Here is a 19,258-nt window from a genome sequence, read left to right as displayed (position 1 = left end):
TGTCGGTTGGATCGAAAACTTTCCGAATTTTTGTTTCAGTATAAGTGCTTGTGCCGTTAGTTGACTCATTTTACGCATTATGTGCTCTTTCCACGGTTGGTCATTCCAGTCTGCACTTATTATTGCTCCCAGGTATTTTGCACTCGTTGTTATTGGAATAACTTTGTTCCCGACATGCCATTTGAAAGACTTTTTCTCTCTGGCTCTTGATGTTTTCATTATTAGAATTTCAGATTTTTCAGGATTTATTTCTTGATTATTTTCATTGACATTTGTTTCTAGGGCCTCCAGTTTTTTCTGCAAACCAATTGGGGTTTTATCCAAGATAATCAAATCATCTGCGTACAACAGGTGGCCCACTGCTATGGTGCCTATTTTAGGCGAACAGCCTATTGGTGTGACCAACCGGTCCCCTATCTCCAGAATGTAAAAGTTATAAAGGGTCGCTGCCATGGGGCAACCTTGCTTCAGGCCTCTTGTTGTCGGGATCGGTTTGGTTAGGTTACCTTTTTGGTTTAACCTTACTTGGATGTATGTGTCAGTATGCATGGCTTTAATTGCGGCCACGAGATCTTCAGGACATCCTCTTTGCTTTAGTTTATTCCACAGGATTTGTCTGTCCACTTTATCAAAAGCGGCGGCCATATCTATGCACGCCAGAAAAAGTTTCTGTTTTTCACAGATGGTTTTACCCTTTAATAGGTTGAGTATGAGCAGATTTAGTCCGCAGTCGACTTTTTCAACAAACCCTGTCTGTCGATGATCGTAGTTTCTTGAGTATATAATCCATTCCTTTAATCTCTTTAAGAGGATACCTGCAAATATTTTGCCTATTACGTCCAACAGAGATATTGGACGATAATTCTCAGGCTTGCATCTATCTCCCTTTTTGTGAATGGGAATAATAATCGCTTTGGTCCATGATTCTGGTATTTGTTTGGTTTTGATGATACGTTTAAACAGTACGTAGCACATGTCAGCCCACACTTCAGGTGATTGTTTTAATATGGCGTTTGTTAGGCCATCGGGCCCAGGTGCCCGCGAACTGCTTGCCTTGTTGATTAGTGTAATAATTTCCGACTTCTCGAATGGAATGTTCCAAGGAGTCTTATCCATGGTTATTTGCATTTGGACCTCTTCTAGCATCTCATGGCTATGCGCTTTTTGGAAATATTGGATCCATTTTCCTTCGTGAATCGGGTTTATCTGTTCTGTTCCTTGTGATACACTTGTTAGATTCATTAGAGCCCACATGAATTTAGCGTTTTTGTTAGCGGTAACTGCCAGCATCTCTTCAGAGTCTCTTTGATACAGTAAGGCCCTATGAGATTTAGCCCAATTACGGTATGCTTTTTTTAAAGTTGCCCTTTCTTCACATGCCCCCTCAGTATTCAATTTGTTTAGAGCTCTTAGCTTTGTTGCTAGGTTTGATTTTCTTTCAGCCAATTCAGCGTTATATTTATGTAATCGAGGGATTTTTGGCTGTATCTTGTAGCCTGATTTTACTCTGAAGGTGGAAAGACATGTTTCGTATTCGACTCCCATGTTTGTCGTTAGTTTCCATCGTTCTATGACTTTTTTGAGCTTCGGTGTCATTTTTAGTGCTATTCGTAATCTATTAAGGCCATTGTTCGTTTCGACCTTATGAGGCCAATTTTTTTGATAGGTTGATGGATTTTCCTGTGGGTTGATTGTCAGTACGCACGTAAGGAGAAGTATTTTGTGGTCGCTTTTGCTTGTTGGAATTATTTTCAGTGAAGAGATAGTTTTAAACGTTTCTCTATCCACAAAAAAGTAGTCAAGGGTTGCGTATTGATTATATGACGCCCATGTGACTGCTCCTTGTCGATCGCCGTTCACATTTCCGTTTACCTGCAAAAGATCTCGACTGTTCATTTCCGCTAACCATCTTTTTATACGCGTAGCTCTCTGTTGTGAACCTCCTCTTTGTTCGACATGAGGCTTCTTTATACAGTCTATATTGAGATCACCACAAATTATTAATGTGGGTTTCTCAAATTCAGCTCTCAGCTCGTCAATGTGTTGGAGCACAGTTCCTAGGAACTTCTCTCCATCCTTGGCTTTGGAATTCCAATAAAGATAAAAAATAATTTGATAATGCTTTTTGGGTTGATGAAAGCCTCCATTATGCTCTTGAATTATAGTTATTTGTATGAGTGGAGAGGGGGTCATAACCCGGAATATGTTTCCTTTGTATTCGTTTTTTATCACTGTCAACAATCCTGCAGAAGGTCTCCCTTTCAGACCTTTGTATCCTTTGTTAAGGAGACATGTGGACCCCCCCATAACTGGGGGTTCTAAAAGCCAGCATTCTTGGATGCAAATAATGTCTGACGATTGTAATTCCTTATTCAAATGATCTAACAGATGTCGATGCCCACGAGTATTCCATGACACTATTCGCAGGTTATTTGAGACAACTCCACAGTCGATCTAGAGGTTGTTTTTTGTGGATAATGTGCCAGCAAGCCAATTCCAGGATTTAGTTGTGTCGATTTTTGTCACAAGAACAGCTTCACTTCCAGCTGAAGGACATAACGCCTTGCATCCTACGTTTCCTTTTATTCTCATTCTGAGAGCAGTGGGTCCTCGCAAAATTGTTGGAGAGAATCTTATTGGTTTTTCATTCAAATCGTCTGTTGTCTGGGCAGCCCTTGGGGGAGAGTGGCTCGAGAACCGTGGCAATTTATGCAACTGTTTTGAACCTTGTTCTTGGTTTTTTGATGCATCCGATTTGATGTCAAAGCCAAGAGATCTGAGTGCATCAGCAGCTAACAAAATAAGATTCATGATTGCTTTTGAGAACAGATGGAGGCAAATTCGATCGGTTTCATCTTCTTTAGGAAAAGCCACTATCTTGATGTCTTTTGGCTCGATGACTCGTAGTTGTGGTACGTTATGCAAAAGTCTCATGAGATTTGATCTATTTAGGATCAGACCATCTCTAGCTTTCAACACTCTTTCGACTATGAGTATATGGCCTTTCTCCTCCATTTTACCTCGCTTTTCCGTTGCCGTATCGGCTCGGAATTGATCAGAATGGTTTTTTGTTTCTTTCCTTATGGGTTCTCGTCGGGGCAGGTCTTTCTTTTTCTGATTCTTCTGATTTGAATGGTTCAGCATAGCATCCAGTACTTGTTTTTTTCTCATTTCGTTTATGCTTTTGCGTTCTATCAATTCCCTTTTTTCCTGTAAAGTTTTGAATGCTGGTGATTGGGTCTCACTGTGATTTAGTTCATCGTTCTCTTCGACCTGTTGTCCGATGGTCACAGGGCTTTCTTGACTAGTATTATCTGCGGATCGATCACACTCGTGGACCGAGAGTTGCAAGAGGGCATCTATGTCTTCGCTAGTATTGGAAAAGTCTTCATCTGTGTCTACAGTTATCGATTTTGGAACGGATTCTCGACTGTTATAGTTTTGGCGTTTTTGTGAGCCGTTTAGTTGGAAACTTCTTTCACCATTATGCGGTGCGGTTCCAATAGAATTCAAGTTACGAATGAAGTGACGAGTTCCTACTGTCGAGGTGTGTTTTGGCATTGGAAGATTTTTTAACTTCTTGGCTGTTGTCCCCAAAGCAATTTCCTTTTTTTTGGAGAATTTCACAGCAGATTGTTTAGGTTGACCACCCATTTCTTTTTCCTTTGGTGCAAGTGGACTTTCTGTAGCAAATAAAGGAAATAAGGCTTTATTTTTATCTACCTTAAGACGGTTATCAACATGGCCTGTCGATGGATTTATTATCACATCCTGTGTTTCCGATTGTGCAGCCAGGCCAACTACGGAGGCGTTCACGGGATTTTCTTTACAGGTGGTGTTATGTTGTCCCTCTGATGACTCCGGCCTCGCCTGTTCTGGTCGACTGTCAATGACCATTGTTTTATCCGTCATATTATCCTTTTCGTTTGCAAAACTCCATGCGTTTTCTGTAGATGTAAATTTTTCCATAGTTTGACCTTGATACCTGAAAACATCCGGTTTCATCATTGTTATTGTATCACTGAAACAATGGAGAAATGCCTTCTTGTCTTCTCTGGCATCTTTCATCAGATCAATGAGAGTTTTGAAAATTACATGTTCAGTTTCTTCTTCTCTTGCTCTCTTTTCTTTGATAGTCGCAATATACGATTCTATATATATTAATTTAGATTGAATTAGAGCCAGAAGAGTTGATTTATCCTTGTAGTTTTCATAAAGAACTTCGTATAATTTAAGGAACGGTGCCATGGTAATTGACATCATAGATCCCACTGCAGCTTGCAGGTTCGCGCAAGCTTCTGCATTAGCTTTTAATATTGCTGGTGCAATTTTCTCAAAGGCGATCTCTGCAATTTTGTCATAGGCAATCTCTGCCTGACTGTGCTTTAAAGGTGCTTTAGCAGACGAAATATCATTTTCTTCATCTGTGCTTTCTATTAAGGTTGGCTCGATGTCACTGTCCTTTCTTTTCGTTTGCCCTGCTTGTTTCTGCAAGCTGTTGTATGCTGTGGCTGAGAACAGCAATTCATTGGAGAACTCTTTCATATGGCTTAGCTGCGTCAATGCACATTTAGATTTTGTTTCTGGGGCTGTTTTGACAATAGCTGGGGTTATTACTTCTTCTCCCAAACCTCGTTTCGATCTATTTGGGTGAGGGGTTGAGGTTTTTGTTGGGCTGGTAAACACCTCCGGGGCCTCAGCTTCTGTGGTTAAAATAATTGGTGTTTGTCCGATATGTGCATCTTGTGGCTTCGAAAGGCAGTCTTGGCTGGGGGCTGGTTCAGCTACAATTTGCGGTAGCTCTATGCGAGCAGGCTTGCATGGTCTGTGATTTTCTAGGAGAGGACTCCTCCGATCTCCAATCTGTGCTAGTGTCTGAATCATCGCGTTTACAACTGGTTCTCCGGTTCCAGTCGCTTGAAGTAGTTCTTGATCAGTGACTTCTAGTTCAGCTGTCATTGAACAGTGTGCCCCGGTGAAACCGGAGGCAGCTTTTGTTACTGTTCCAAGCTCTTTTTTGTTAAAGTGCCATCTGATTGATTTTATGTCTGAGAGCGAATGTGCTCTTGTTTTACTCTTTTGAGCAAGATTTTGGGTATAGCCTTTGTTTGATCTGAGTGAGTCCTTTTTTGCAGCTAGTGGACTTGTTGATTTGATGGTTTTGCACATAGTTGATTTCACTGGTGGCTTTAAGCTGCAGATTTGGTTTTGATCTTTTTGAATCAAGGGCTCAGTAGAGGTCAGGGAATCGCGTACTTTTTGAGCACGGGCCAGACTTTGTTTTTTAGTGGGTGAACAGGGGTTTGGGGAAAGATCCTGAAAGTTCCAGAGGTCTCCCAAGGCATCCACATATGCAGGAGAGGTTAGGCTTTCACCTAACACTTCATTTCCTTTATTTAGCTGTATCTTTGGAAACACAAAGAAGGCCTCTTCACGTGGTGCGCAGAAAGCAAATTTTTCCACGCTCCCTGGCTCTTCGACTCCTCCGAAAGTTTGTATCCGGTCCTCCTCCTTTTGCGGCTCTGTTAGGGCCGCATCTCCAGACCGCGGGACAGTGGGAGAATCATCCATACACACAGCCCTTCTGGCCGCGTCCGCTCCCTCTCTCCCCACCGCGCCGCCACCTCCACCTCTAGCGATCTGGGGACGGTCACCAGCACCAGGGGTCCCGAGGGCTCGCTCCCTGCATACCCCTGGCAGGGTAAGTCCACCCACCGGCTCCGGGACACCCCCGACCCACCGGCCTCGCCCCCACAGGCTCCCCCGCCAGCCCCCCGCAGAGATCGATCGGAACAGCGGGCCAACAGAGCCTTAAGGACTTGCAAAACAGGGGAGCAGATTATTTTGCACATACCTTTGGTTCCGTTTTCCACGGTTTCCATAATGGGAGAAGCTGCCAACCGCAGGGAACCTGTTTCCAATAGGCCATCTGCGGGGGCGGAGGTAGTATCCTCTGACTCTCCAATATGCTCAACTCTGACGCGTTGGAGGCCATTGCGTGGTGGCATGCCAATGTCATTGACATGTTCTTTCCAAATGTTGTTTTTATCAATCTGCATTTCGTCGGGAGGCGCAGGGCAGGGCGCCACATCTACTTCATGCGAGGCATCGGACCAACAGTGTAGCTTCCAGGCACAGGCACCAAACACTCTGCTAACACTCCGCGGACGCTCCGCGTCTAGAGTGAAGCTTATGTTCAGGCACCACCTCTAGGCACCACCTCCAGGCAGTAGAAAGGGAAAAGATCCTCAAGGACCAACAGTGTAGCTTCCAGGCACAGGCACCAAACACTCTGCTAACACTCCGCTGCTATAGGCCCCAAGTGCAAGATTTGAACCTTAATTATGTGCAATATTGTGTGAGTGCAGCTTTTTTTTATTGTATGTTGAAGATGTGTAAAGTGCTTCTCTAGGTGCCACTAGGTCCCGGTACAGTTTAGCAGAGACTCAGATACAATGACCAGGTTTTTTCAGAACATTTGAATTTGTATGCTTTTTTCTTATTTGAAGGTAATGGTTTGAGTACAAAGAGTTGCAGCAAGGCACTCATTAGCGCATACCCTAACACTTTGATGGCTCCCATCAGGAATGCAAATGAATGCCATGGTTGAAGAGCATAATTGCCGGTTTGGTGAGAAGGCCTTAATTCTTTCCCTGATGAAGGCATCATCATTCCCCTTGGACATACTGTAATGCTAATTACTTTGACTGAGATATTAGCCTACATTGAAAGCCAGTGGAAATATGTGCAGCTACTGGAGTTAATTTGGTTGCAATGCATGTGTTGTGTAGCATCACAGAGCATTCAGTCTGTCCTTAACTGTCTAGATGTTCGCCAGGAGGATCAGTGATGAAAGACTTGGCAGTTGCCGTCTCAACTAGAAACGTTTTATATTTATTTTTGTTAAAGCCAGGTTTTAGGGCTTAAAAAATAGAATGAGCACATGGAGAACAGTGTTTGGCCAATCTGGTGGCCGGCAAGCAGGTTGAATCCACCAGGGACCTCCTGCATTTTCTTGGCTACCTGCACGCCTCCCTGGATTTTTGCCATTGTACTCCGCTATGGCCATTGTCTCAGGCCCCAATGCTCCTACTCTCTGCCAATGTTCCACACTAATAGTGTCACCCACATCACTCCTCCGAATCCTCCTCCCTCACTTACTTTTTTTCTCCAACCTCTGCCACATGCCCCTCTTCATGGCTGTCAAGAAAATGAAAAGGCACTAACTCGGGGGCGCTGTTGCGCACGAGAGAAGATGGCCGCTCCCGTGTGAGCTCTGGCGTGAACCAGGGCCGCGATGCCGATATAATCATTCATAGTGGACGGTTCTACTGCTATAGAACATGGAATGAGCAGCCATCTCTGCTGATCAGGTCCGCGAAATTTGAAGGCCGTCGGTGAAGGACTCTGCCAGAAAAAGCATCATACGAATCCCCTGGGCAGCGGGAAGCTTAGCTCGCGACCAAGCTGGAAATCGGGGGGAGGAGCTCGGCGGAAGACAACGCGAGTGGCGGTCAGGAAACTGGCGGCCCACTAACACCGAGATTAACTGCGGGCGCTCCGCTCCTCGTAGAGCGCCTGCGGACCCCCTCATCATCCATCACACCGTTGAAGAACAGAGAGCGTCGCCAGAACGTGCCCGGCTGGGCGCGTATCTGTTACTGTGAAGACGCAGATGAGAACGCGCGGCTGCGAACCACGAGAGCAGCAGTGCCGGGCCCTCGGCGGGTACATTAAGCTAAGTGGGGCGGTGCGGGGAAGGAGGAAGTACTCTTCTGGGTGTGGGCCCCGGGTTTATATATTCAATCAGGGCCTCCTTTCTCCACACTGAATGCTAGGAGGACCCGCATCACGCTCTGCTCCACCCCCCCACCGACGGACATAATCTGGTGTGAAACACGGGTGCATAGCTACTTCTGTGGAGGTGCAACGAGGACTACGCTGCCTGTGGGCCACGGACGTAACACTGCCTGCCCCTCGGTGGGCCCATAAAGCAAAGAGGGGTGGCACAGGGAGGGAGGAAGAGCTCTGCTGGACGCTGACCAGAGGTCCATATAAATAATCAAGGCCTCCTTGCCCCACACTAATACTAAGAAGAATCCCGTCACACTGCTCCCTATCCTAACAGAGACATACAGCAAGGCACAAACATTCCGGATCAGGTGATCGGTTGTTGGGGTCAGTTTGGCGCTCTGAATGGTAAGCCAAGCTGTGAGGACAATCTCCCCCTGATGGGGGTGGTGATCACGACTTGAGCAAAAAAAATAGAACAAGCTGCAAACAGGCACGGCACGCAGTATACGCAAAGGAAGGAATTGAAGGTAGACAGTGACAATTGAGAGACGCCTGTACATATGCCTGTTATTAATAAACCTACACCATAGATCGGTTTATGTTTAGACGGCGGCGGCAGTGGCACAGCTTCGGAACCGCAACATCAGCAACAAGTACACCGATGTAGACCACCCACCTTTGATGGGAAATTTTGGGAACAGAGCAGAGAAGCTGAACACATTACTAACTGCAGTTGTATGAACCTGAACTGTCCTGCTGTGAGCCATACACAAGGATAGGCTTGGCTACACCTCGCATTTGCCTGCCATAGAAAAGGCCAAGAAACAGGTAGCTCATCCAGCACATTGGACAATCGACCAGAAGGGGAAAATGCCCAAGAGTTTTGGCCACAAGAAAGGCAAGGGGGCCATCGACAAATACACGACACCTATGCAGAAGGAAACAGAACCCGAGATGGAGGGAGAAACGCTCCCGCAAGACCAACAGGCCGCATCGGCTGCGTTGATGGATCCTCAGGCGGTTTTCCTCGCAATGCAACAAGGTTTTTCAGCCCTCAATGATAAACTGGATGGGATAACTGCAAATGTGGCATCCATCAGAACAAAATTGGACAAAACAACAACACGCATAACGGAAGCAGAAACAAGAATATCTGGCACTGAAGGCGCCCTTGAAGCCTTGAAAAGCACGGTCTCCACTATGGCAGTTGAACTGGGGACGGTGAAGTCCAAATGCAAGGACTTAGAAGCTAGGTCAAGACGCAACAATATTCATATAGTAGGAGTACTGGAAGAAGCGATGAAAGGCTCTATGGAAAAGGAAGTAGAGGCCCTCCTACGCACATTATTGGGGGACCCGGGATGGTCGCAAATGTTCATTATTGAACGAGCTCATAGGTCATTGGCCCCAAAACCAAAACCAGGAGCATACCCTAGACCAATCATAGCCCGAGTGATGAACTATAGGGACAGGGACTTAATACTGAAAGCGGCAAGGGAGAAACAGGAGTTGATATGGGAAGCCAACATCATACGGATTTTCCCAGACTTCACACTGGCGGTTCAGCAAGAGAGGAAACTCTTCAATGGGGTTAAGAGACTACTTCGGGAACGGCAGGTCCAGTGTGCTATGCTCTACCCGGCGAGACTTAAAATTCAATATCAGAATAAGATCCACTGCTTCACCTTTCCTGAGGAAGCCGCCAACTTTATTGAGACGCACATCCCTGCCCCATCTAGGCAGTCTGATACGAATGAAATGGAGTAATCTTTACAGTCCCGAAACAACAAAATGTTCATGCTATGAAACGTAGGTCCAGAACTGGCGGCTCCCCCTCTAAGGGGTAGCCCTCTGAGGGGGGAGAAATGTTTCAATATCCAAGGTACGCTGCATTGTGATACCCCCCACAGATGTCAATATGTGTGAGAGCAACTAATTGAACCGGTCAACTTTACACAAGGTCCAGAAAGGCATAGGCACTGGGAATCGCCGCAGGCCCCCCTGTAGCAGGTGCACATTTATTCGGAGGGAGGGAAGGGTTGGGATCCTAAAAGCACAGTTAAAGTTATGGGAACTGTGAAGGAGGGGGAGGGGGGAGTTGGAAATGTTGGGCGGAAGTTACGTTAAGGAAGGGAAGAAAACAAAAAGCACACAGGCAATGAACACTGGAAACACCGAAAGTATAGTACCAAAACATTTGCAGGCACATGTTTACGATCACTTCATAGCTAATGGCTGAAACAGGCACTGGTGGTATTAAATTACTCAGTTGGAATGTTCGAGGTCTGGGCTCCAGAGTCAAGAAAAGGAAAATTGTAGCATACATTAATAGACAGACCCCCAAGTTTATGTTCTTACAGGAGACTCATATCGGGCCACAACAGTGAGGACAACTGGTTCCAAATTGGGGAACACACCAATACTTCACAACGTACTCTAAAAGGGCTAGAGGAGCAGCAGTCTTGATACATAGGACTTTGCAATTCACATGCACGGATGTTGAATGCGACCCCGAAGGGAGATATGTGTTACTACATGGCATACTTCACGATAAAGAGATAGTCCTCCTCAACGTATATGGGCCGAATATAGACGACCCGGAATTCTACTCCACAATATTTGGGAAACTGGCAAACTTCCCCACGGCCTATCTGATATGTGGGGGAAATTTTAATACCATTCTAGATGTACATGCCGACTGCACGTCGACACAACCAAGAGCATTAACCAAGGCAGCACAGGCAATCATTACACACATGGCAGACATAAACTTGAAGGACGCATGGAGGACTCTAAACCCCTCTAGGAGAGAATACACGTATTACTCAACGGTGCATGACATGCATTCTAGAATAGACATGTGGTTGGTGGATAACACAATTCTATCATGGGTCATGGTCACTCAGATCCTCCCCAGGACATACTCAGACCACTCCCCCATACTGCTGACACTGCAGATCCCTGGCGCCCCAGTGAATAGACCGCCATGGAGATTCAAAGCAGCAGCATTGCGAGACCTGGTCTATAAAAACGCAATGGACCAGCACATACAAGAATAATTTGACCTCAATGAGAACTCAGTGTCTAGTCTAGCGATATTGTGGCAAGCTTTCAAGGTAGATATAGGGGCAGCTCCATATCTACAGAAAGCAGGATCCTTAAAGATATTAGAAATAGATTGACCGATTGGAAATGCAAATAGCATCAATACAATGCCAATACGCGCTTAGTCCAACACCACAACTCAGCTCGGATATAAAGAACAAACTGGACGAATTTACTGAGGCAGCGGACCAAGAGATCCGATACTTCGATAAACCAACGGCTGCACGCCGCTATGGAGAGAGCGAACGCCCGGGGAGGTTGCTGGCCAGGGCAGTGAGGGGAGAAAGGGGATCAACAACCATCCCATGTATACAAACAGCAGATGGCTCGGTTACCACTGATCGGGGTAAGATACAAGACACATTCCATGCATTTTACGAAGAACTATATTTGCCTCAATCTGATGCCACAGACGCAGAGATTGAGCATTATCTCTCCCAAATTCCAACAACGCTCCTAGCGGTTGATACCAGGGAGTTGTTGGAAATGCCGATAACTGAAGCAGAAATAGAGGAGGCGATAAAGGCACTACCCAACGGGAAAGCCCCCAGCACCGATGGTCTTGGTGCAGAGTTCTACAAGGAGTTTAAACACCTGTTGGTACCCAGACTACTTGTGATGTCGACGGAAGCTCTAGATAACGGAGAGCTCCCTGAAACTACGAGAGAGGCAGTAATTACGCTGATGCTCAAGCCAAGGAAACCCCCGGAGGACTGCGGGTCATATAGACCGCTGTCTTTAATCAACACGGATGCAAAAATCTTAGCTAAGATACTTGCGACTAGGCTAACACCATTGATGCCATACATGGTCCACGAACACCAGGCAGGGTTTATTTTGGGTAGGTTCACGGCCACTAATATCAGAAGATGCCACAAAGTCCTGACTACAACACCCCCCGATGATCAGGCTATAGCCGTCTCGCTGGATATGCGGAAAGCATTTGGCACAGTTTCCTGGCCCTTTCTCTTCAGGGTACTGCAAAACTACGGGTTCGGCCCAAATTTCTTGAAATGGATACAAATATTATACACAGGTCCCCAGCCCAAAATTAGAATCAATGGAACCCTAACAGACAAGCTTGAATTACGAGGGGGCACTAGATAGGGATGCCCATTGTCACCACTACTGTTCGCCCTAGTAATAGAACCCTTGGCGGATATATTGAGGGCACGCTACAGCGCATATGGGCTGAGGCTAGAGGGCAAGCTACATATTATAAATCTGTATGCAGATGATATCTTGCTATACCTAAAGAATCCAGACCGAACATTGGGGAGGGTCCTGGCAGAAGTCAAGCGGTTTGGTAGATTTTCGGGCCTACGCCTGAACCCCAGTAAATTGAAAATATTCCCCACTACAGAGAACACAACTAAACCCCGAGACTTGCATGGCCTACTATGGAGCCTGACACATATTCTGTATTTAGGTGCATGCATTGCAAGGACGGCCCAATTATCGTGAGCTCTGAATTATAATTTGCTGGCAGACATGCTATGCATTAAGATGAAACGCTGGAGCGCCCTCCCTATCTCAATGATGGGAAGGATTGCGTTAATAAAAAAGATAATTCTTCCAAAGCTCTTTTATCTATTCAGCACCGTACCGGTCTGGCCGGGTCGCACTCTGTTCACCAAAATGTCTAGTGCATGTGTCTCATTCGTATGAGGTGGACATCCAAAGGTGAGCTGGAAGATGTTAACTGGTGCAAATGCAAGGGACGGCCTGATGTCACCGGACCTGGAACTATACTACTTGACAGCACAGGCACAATACGCCGCCCAATGGGCTACATTATTCCTGAACCCTATGAGTTCACTGCCGTGCCAGGCTGAAAGGGAAGCCACTATAGCACTCCATAAAATAACGAAACCGACCCCCAAACACTATAACACTATGAAACCTTCGAAGGTGGTGATCACAGCATGGGCTAAAATAGTTGACATATTTGCCACTGACAGACTGTACCACCCGAGTATGCCGCTCTGGGGTGACCCCCAAACACCCTTCAGTATAGACGGAGAGGTGGCACGGCACTGGACTTCCAAGGGCATAACGCAATGGGGCCAACTATTTTCTGGTGGGCACTTCATTCAGTGGGAGGACATCAAAGATGTAGTGGGGAACAAATGTAGGCACAGACAACAATATATCCGTATACAATCAGTCATACAAAATATGTACCCTACCTTCCCTAATGAGCCACTGTTAAACATGTTGACAGGGGGTTTGCAAAAGGTCTCGGCATCAGCACTGTATAATACATACTCCAGACACGCCCGATAGAGAAACGCACAACTAATACCAAGTGGGAACAAGACCTGGGACAGCAAATTGGCGATGAGGAATGGTCCCAAATTTGTGCGCTTACCAAACAAATATCATGTAATTCCAGATACAGACTAATTCATTACAAGATAATACAAAGGACGCACTACACCCCTGAAAAGCTCAAACGTATATATCCAACCATGCCCGGGAACTGCCCGAGATGCAATACAGAAGATGCAAACATTTATCATATGTTGTGGGCGTGCGTAAATCTGAGGGGTTACTGGGAGGAGGTGCAGATCAACCAGTGGAATGGTCCCCTCGGATGTGCTTGCTGGGTGTAGTTGAAAAAATGAACCCGACATGGCGTAAACTTTTAAACCTGAGTCTGCTCATAGCCAAAAGGGCGATCCTGATGAAATGGAAAAGCACAAACCCCCCAACCAAGGCAGACTGGGATAGAGACATGGTATTGACAAATGATATGGAATAATTGTATATAGACTCAGTGTTACCCGTATCTAGACCAAAGAATATATGGGAAAGATACAAACTATACCTGTTGGAAAAGGCCGAACAAGGACACTCAGACTCAGAAAGAAATTGATTGTGTACAATGTATGAACCAATGAGCATTACCTTTATGTACTTGTATTACCTGTGTGCAACAAAAATAAAGTTGTTAAAAAAGAAAAGGCACTAACTCCATTGACTGTTCTCTGTGTCGGCCATCTTGGACAGTAGGTTCTTTATGAGAAATTGGGCACATGCGAAAGTCAAGGCAGCAATACAAAAAACAATTAGCAGGGGACTAATAGTGCTATGTGGTGTGGACGGGCACAGTGGTGTTCATAAGCCCTCGTGATACTCTTGCTAGTGGTCCATTTAATAATTTAATGGCCCAATCCACTCGACAAAGCATTGTTCATCACTAGATTAGAGTTTTTGAGGCATTGGCGTGAAGAGTTCCGACAGGACATTTCATGGTGAGGGGTCTCCTATGGAGAAGACTGGGCCTTTAGTTGAGCTTTGATTAATCTTGTTGTGACAGTGTGTTTAGGTTATGTGTGTTTCTATAGTTGACATGAAACACCATTTTGCAGTCTTTGCAACATGTGAATGGTTTGAATTGGGGTGAGGTGCGTTGCAAGGGCAAAGTTGAAGGAGTTTCCGTTTTCTGAAAAGAATCTCGTTGGTAGTTGTAAAAAGTGAGTATTTTCTCCGGGAATCCTCATCTAGAAGTTGCAAGAGAGAACTTCACAGTAAATGTTCTCCTCTAACATGAGGGCCTTGTTGACAATCACACATTTTCTTACAGACTTACTAGGTGACAAGGGTGCTTTGCTAGTGATGTGGGAGGAAGCAGATGATATTATATTTTTACTTGTGGTATCTAACTCATGTTTCCAGAGGTTCTGATCAATTCTGATAACAAAAGAAAAGGCCTATATGGCATGTAAGTTTGAGGTAAACTCCTATGCAACTCTATAATGGTGCGTCTTTACCGGAAGACTGAAACGTTAGCTAAGACTTACCTTGGCAACTGCTGCACTCACAACTGTGGATGACAGGCAGGACCACTGGCTCCACCTCCCCGTCTTCACACTGCAGCGTTAGGATCTTCACAGGACTCACTGGGTCCAGGCGGTAACTGCAGCAGTCACACAGCGTCTGCAGGTAAGGCTCCTATGGGGAGAGGGCATTTCCCATGAAACAGAAAAATAGAACACATAAAGCAAATAGCAAATAAAAGAGTGAATAAATATCCCCATAGATAAAAATAAAGCTTCATATCCCACTCTGTATTGATATTGGAAAGACTCCCAGGACCCCCCTTGTTAATTTGCATAATTTAAGTAGCTTTGGGTCTCACCCTAAGTTACAAGGGGAATCCAGACGTGGACCCCATGCTCACTATTCTCAGAGAGGCACAGCCTGACCCTACTGATGAGGTCCAACCAGACCGAAACACGTGTCTGGGGTTGCTGTTGGTACTCTTGTTAAGAGGAGAATTGCCTAGAATTTCAGTGCTGGACTGCCCCACAGGCAGGACAAAGACTGATATGTTTTGGATATTTCTCCTCTGTGAAAGATAGTGAGCTAAAGACTCTGGGTAAGGCTCTTGTAACCAGGACTAATGTCTGGCATAGGGCCTTCCAGGACCCCCCTTGTTATTTGCATATTTTAAGTAGCTTTGGGTCTCACCCTAAGTTACTAGGGGAATCCAGGTGTGGACCCTTTGCTCACTATTCTCAGAGAGGCACAGCTTCAACTCACTGATGAGGTCCAACCAGACCGAAACACGTGTCTGGGGTTGCTGTTGGTACTCTTGTTCAGAGGCGAATCGCCTAGCATTTCGGTGCTGGACTGCCTCAGGGCAGGACAAAGACTGATATGTTTTGGAAATTTTGCCTCTGTGAAAGATAGTGAGCTAAAGGATCTGGGTAAGGCTCTGGTAACCAGGACTAATGTCTGGCATAGGGCCTTCCAGGACCCCCCTTGTTAATTTGCAAGAACCTAAAATCCTCCCCAGTGCTAGCACAATCCCTGGTACAAACACTAGACTACGCGGAGCAAACGATTCATTAACAAATTATCAGAGGCAATTTCCAATGTCAAATAGACATTATTACTACATGCTTCTGATGCGCTCTTTCCTTATGCTCACTGTGCTATGTTAAATTACAACAGTGACCATAAGACTGCAGTGATCTCGTCTATAAAAAATAAATACAAGCCGGACGACATTGCCTTAAATAAGTTCATTTTAATATAGGCAGCATGAATGTTCCCGTTGGGATACCATATTTCCCCCAGATGAAAATGATATGAAAGTCTGATTCTGGAGACCGAAAACAAAATGCACAGAATTGGATCTTGATGTCTGCGCTGTGGTTATTCTCACTGTAATTACTCGTATCCTTGTTAACATGATATACGCCATTAGGTGTCAGGCAGTCACATCTTGCTCTAGTTATACAGCATCTGTCTGATAGGTAGGGGCTACAGATTAAATATGACTATGGACCAGATGTGCTAGAAACTGCTGTAACAGCTGGCTTGCATATCTCGCGATCCTCTCTCAATTCCTCTATTTGGCTATGCAGGCCCCGGAGTAGCACTCTACCTGGTTTCCTGCGACTTATGTGATGTGACATTGTCTGTCCTTCTACTTGATTTCATTTTATAATGCATATTGTAGACTAGTGTTATTTACTATGCATGCCCTCTGAAGTAGATAATTCAGAGGACCTGCGGGGAGAGGACCCATGGGATAGCATCTCTGAACAATAGTGCAAAATTAATTTTCCCAGATATTGTGTCATCACAATTATATAAATGTTTTACACTATAACAGTAGTTCCATGTAACAGTCCGATCCCGAGGTATATTGTGGCCATGGTGTGCTCGGCGAATACTAGCAGAGGTATTTTGCCCTTCACTTTTGCACTCTGCCATTTTCCCTTCGCTTTTGCACTCTGCCATGTGCCCCTTGCTTTTGCACTCTGCCGTGCAAAGTGAGTAAACGCTGCCTGGCATGCCGACAAGGCCTGCCATGCGAGCAGGGTAGGCAGCATGTACAACGGATCCTTATGGGGTACACCAGCGTTACGTCAGTGTGGTTCCATGTGATAACAGAGAATACATAACAGAGAATGCTTTTTCAGCGAAAACAATAACAGTGAAAAAATATCAATTTATTTGTTTGGGGGGTGCCCCCCCCCTCAAGCCTCCTGTTGTTCGATGTGTCTAAACCAACCCCAACCCCTTTCCCGCCCTTTCCCACCCCGTTTTACCCCCTTACCCCACCGCCATATCTGTTTTTAAAAATGTTCAATGTTTTTCTCTCTGTTTTGGTTTTTCTGTTATAGCATTGTCTGTAGTTGCATTCTCTATTATCACTGGACACCGTTGGTGCATAAAGCCGACGATTCCCATAGGTCTCTCCAGAATGTGTGCCGGCATGAAAATCCATGCTGCCGCAAATGCTGGAGCACTTGCATGGTGGTGAGGAAGGGAGGCGGTGAAAACACAAGTTGTTTCCGCCCCTCCTCTCCACCATGCAAACGATCGAAAATGAACCGTGGCGTGGATAGAAGGCGTACAAGCCTTAAACATGGTTTTTACGCATTCCATTTACGTTACTGCTCATTACAACATGAGCTTCTCTTTCTTTAGAGAATACTCCCAGATTGACACCTCTGATACCCAGTACATGGTGAATCGGAAAATGCACCCAGATGTACAGTTCCGATGCCAATACATGGGGGTCATTTTAAATAAAATTGTAACTACATGCAGGCAACTACAATTACTTAGATATGTCTGTTGCTGCTTCTCTGCAGGCAATTTTCATTACGCTCTAGGTGGAGTGGAAAGAGTTAAGGAAGGCGGAATTGCCTTTACGCTTTCATTGTATGGGGTCATTTTAAATTAAAATGGTAATTACACGCAGGAGACCACAAATGGTTAAACTTACTTGTTACTGGCCCCCCCCTGCATACAGCTCCAATCACACGCAAAGAGGAGTGTGAAAGCAAAGAGTAAAGCAAGACAAAAGACGCCTTGCCTCTTTGCATCCACTCTCCACGTTGAGGGCTTTTATAATGGATTCCAATGGATTCCATCTGTTCATTAGCAGGGGCTAAACCGAGGCGCATTCCATTGGAATCTTTGGATCCAGGCCTGCCTGCACATCCCATTCAGGCATGAAACCAAGTGCTCGCCAGAGACTGTGGAGGAAAGCAAAACAGAGGCGCTGTCTCCTCTTTGCTGCCTTCCAACGCCTCAGAATGGCAGGAAAAGGCAAGTGTAAACTTGTAGCATCATGTCATCCTTTCATCACGGGACTCCCCGCGAGCCTCCCGTGATGAAAGGGTGATTGGAATGTGATGACGGCGGGGGAGAATGCGGGCTTCAAATGAGTGGTCCGTTACTGCCTCAGCTGTGGGGCCTGATCACCTAGACTGAGCTCGCCGTAATAATAAACATAAGTTTCTTTACGTTAATTGTCTCCTCGCATGACTTGATCACTTCAAGTGGCGACGAGGATTAGTTCAGGCCCCACCGCCCCATTCATGACAGCGCTACTGCTAGCAGACATAATCTGCAATTACCTGCGGGATTTCTACATATCTGAACGAGCGTAGAGCAGGCCTCGCAGCCGCTTCGGAAGCCGTGGCTGGGCCGCTCCGCTCCAACGATCAGCTGCTACATGAGCGTATAGCAGGACACGCAGCTGTATATTAAGCTGTGGCCGCTTCGCTCCAACGGATTCCTACCTCTGCGTTAAATATCAAGTGAGTGCCGTGCTGATTCTGTCTGTGTCTCCTGCTCTTGTGGCGTGTTGTTTTTCCTTCCGTGTGGAAACTATGACACACCCATTTCCTGCATCTGATACTACCATATTACATGTTATATAAGCGCAGAAATATACACAGGAACAAGCAGAAAATGCAATATTAAAATTAGCACTGCATGAAGTCAATATATATCTGGTGCACTGTGTTATATGGACAAAAATATTGTGTGGAATAAGAGGAAGAGTCCTACTGATAATTTGAGTCATCTACTACTCCTTTGTAGTTTCTTCCATTGTCACCATGTCCTTCAACAGTGTGCCACCACCGATGTTTTTTTTGTCAGATGTTGGTGACCCAGTCATTCCATGGAAAAGGTGGATAAAATCATTTGAACATTATGCCGGGGTGGTATGTGGTCAAAATTGTAGCATGGAAAAAAGGAAATCTCTATTGATGCACTGTCTAGGCCCAGCAGGGCAGGAGAAATTTGAAGATCTGCCAGATTTGCCTTCTGATGAAGATATTGACCTCAATGAGTATGAACGTTCAGTGAAGAAAATGGGAAAACACTATGAAAGAAAAGTGAGTACCATTTTGGAACGGTATAAGTTTGGCAAAAGGACTCAAGGAGAAAGTGAAAGTGTAGAACAATATATTACCAATTTGAGGAAATTAGCTAAAACATGCAATTTCAATACCCAACTAGATGAGAGATTAAGAGACCAATTCATGTTGGAATGTAGGAGTAGTAAAGTAAGAGAGAGGTTATGGGCTGAAGATAATCC

The 19,258-nt window shown here is 45.4% G+C and overlaps 1 protein-coding gene across 1 annotated transcript in view; it reads right to left on the bottom strand.

The window, feature by feature from the left end:
* Nucleotides 1-19,258, bottom strand: part of LOC138567897 (SCO-spondin-like) — a 1,036,222-nt gene that overhangs the window by 7,409 nt on the left and 1,009,555 nt on the right. Inside the window, exon 112 of the mRNA XM_069646396.1 lies at nt 14,706-14,856. Coding sequence (XP_069502497.1) covers nt 14,706-14,856 — 151 coding nt within the window. The remainder of the gene's footprint in view (nt 1-14,705; nt 14,857-19,258) is intronic.

This window comes from Ambystoma mexicanum, chromosome 2p, assembly GCF_040938575.1.
Source record: "Ambystoma mexicanum isolate Mex_15411 chromosome 2p, UKY_AmexF1_1, whole genome shotgun sequence".
NCBI lineage: Eukaryota > Metazoa > Chordata > Amphibia > Caudata > Ambystomatidae > Ambystoma > Ambystoma mexicanum.
Note: the sequence above shows the minus strand (reverse complement) of the source record. Positions and strands in the feature narration are given on the sequence as shown.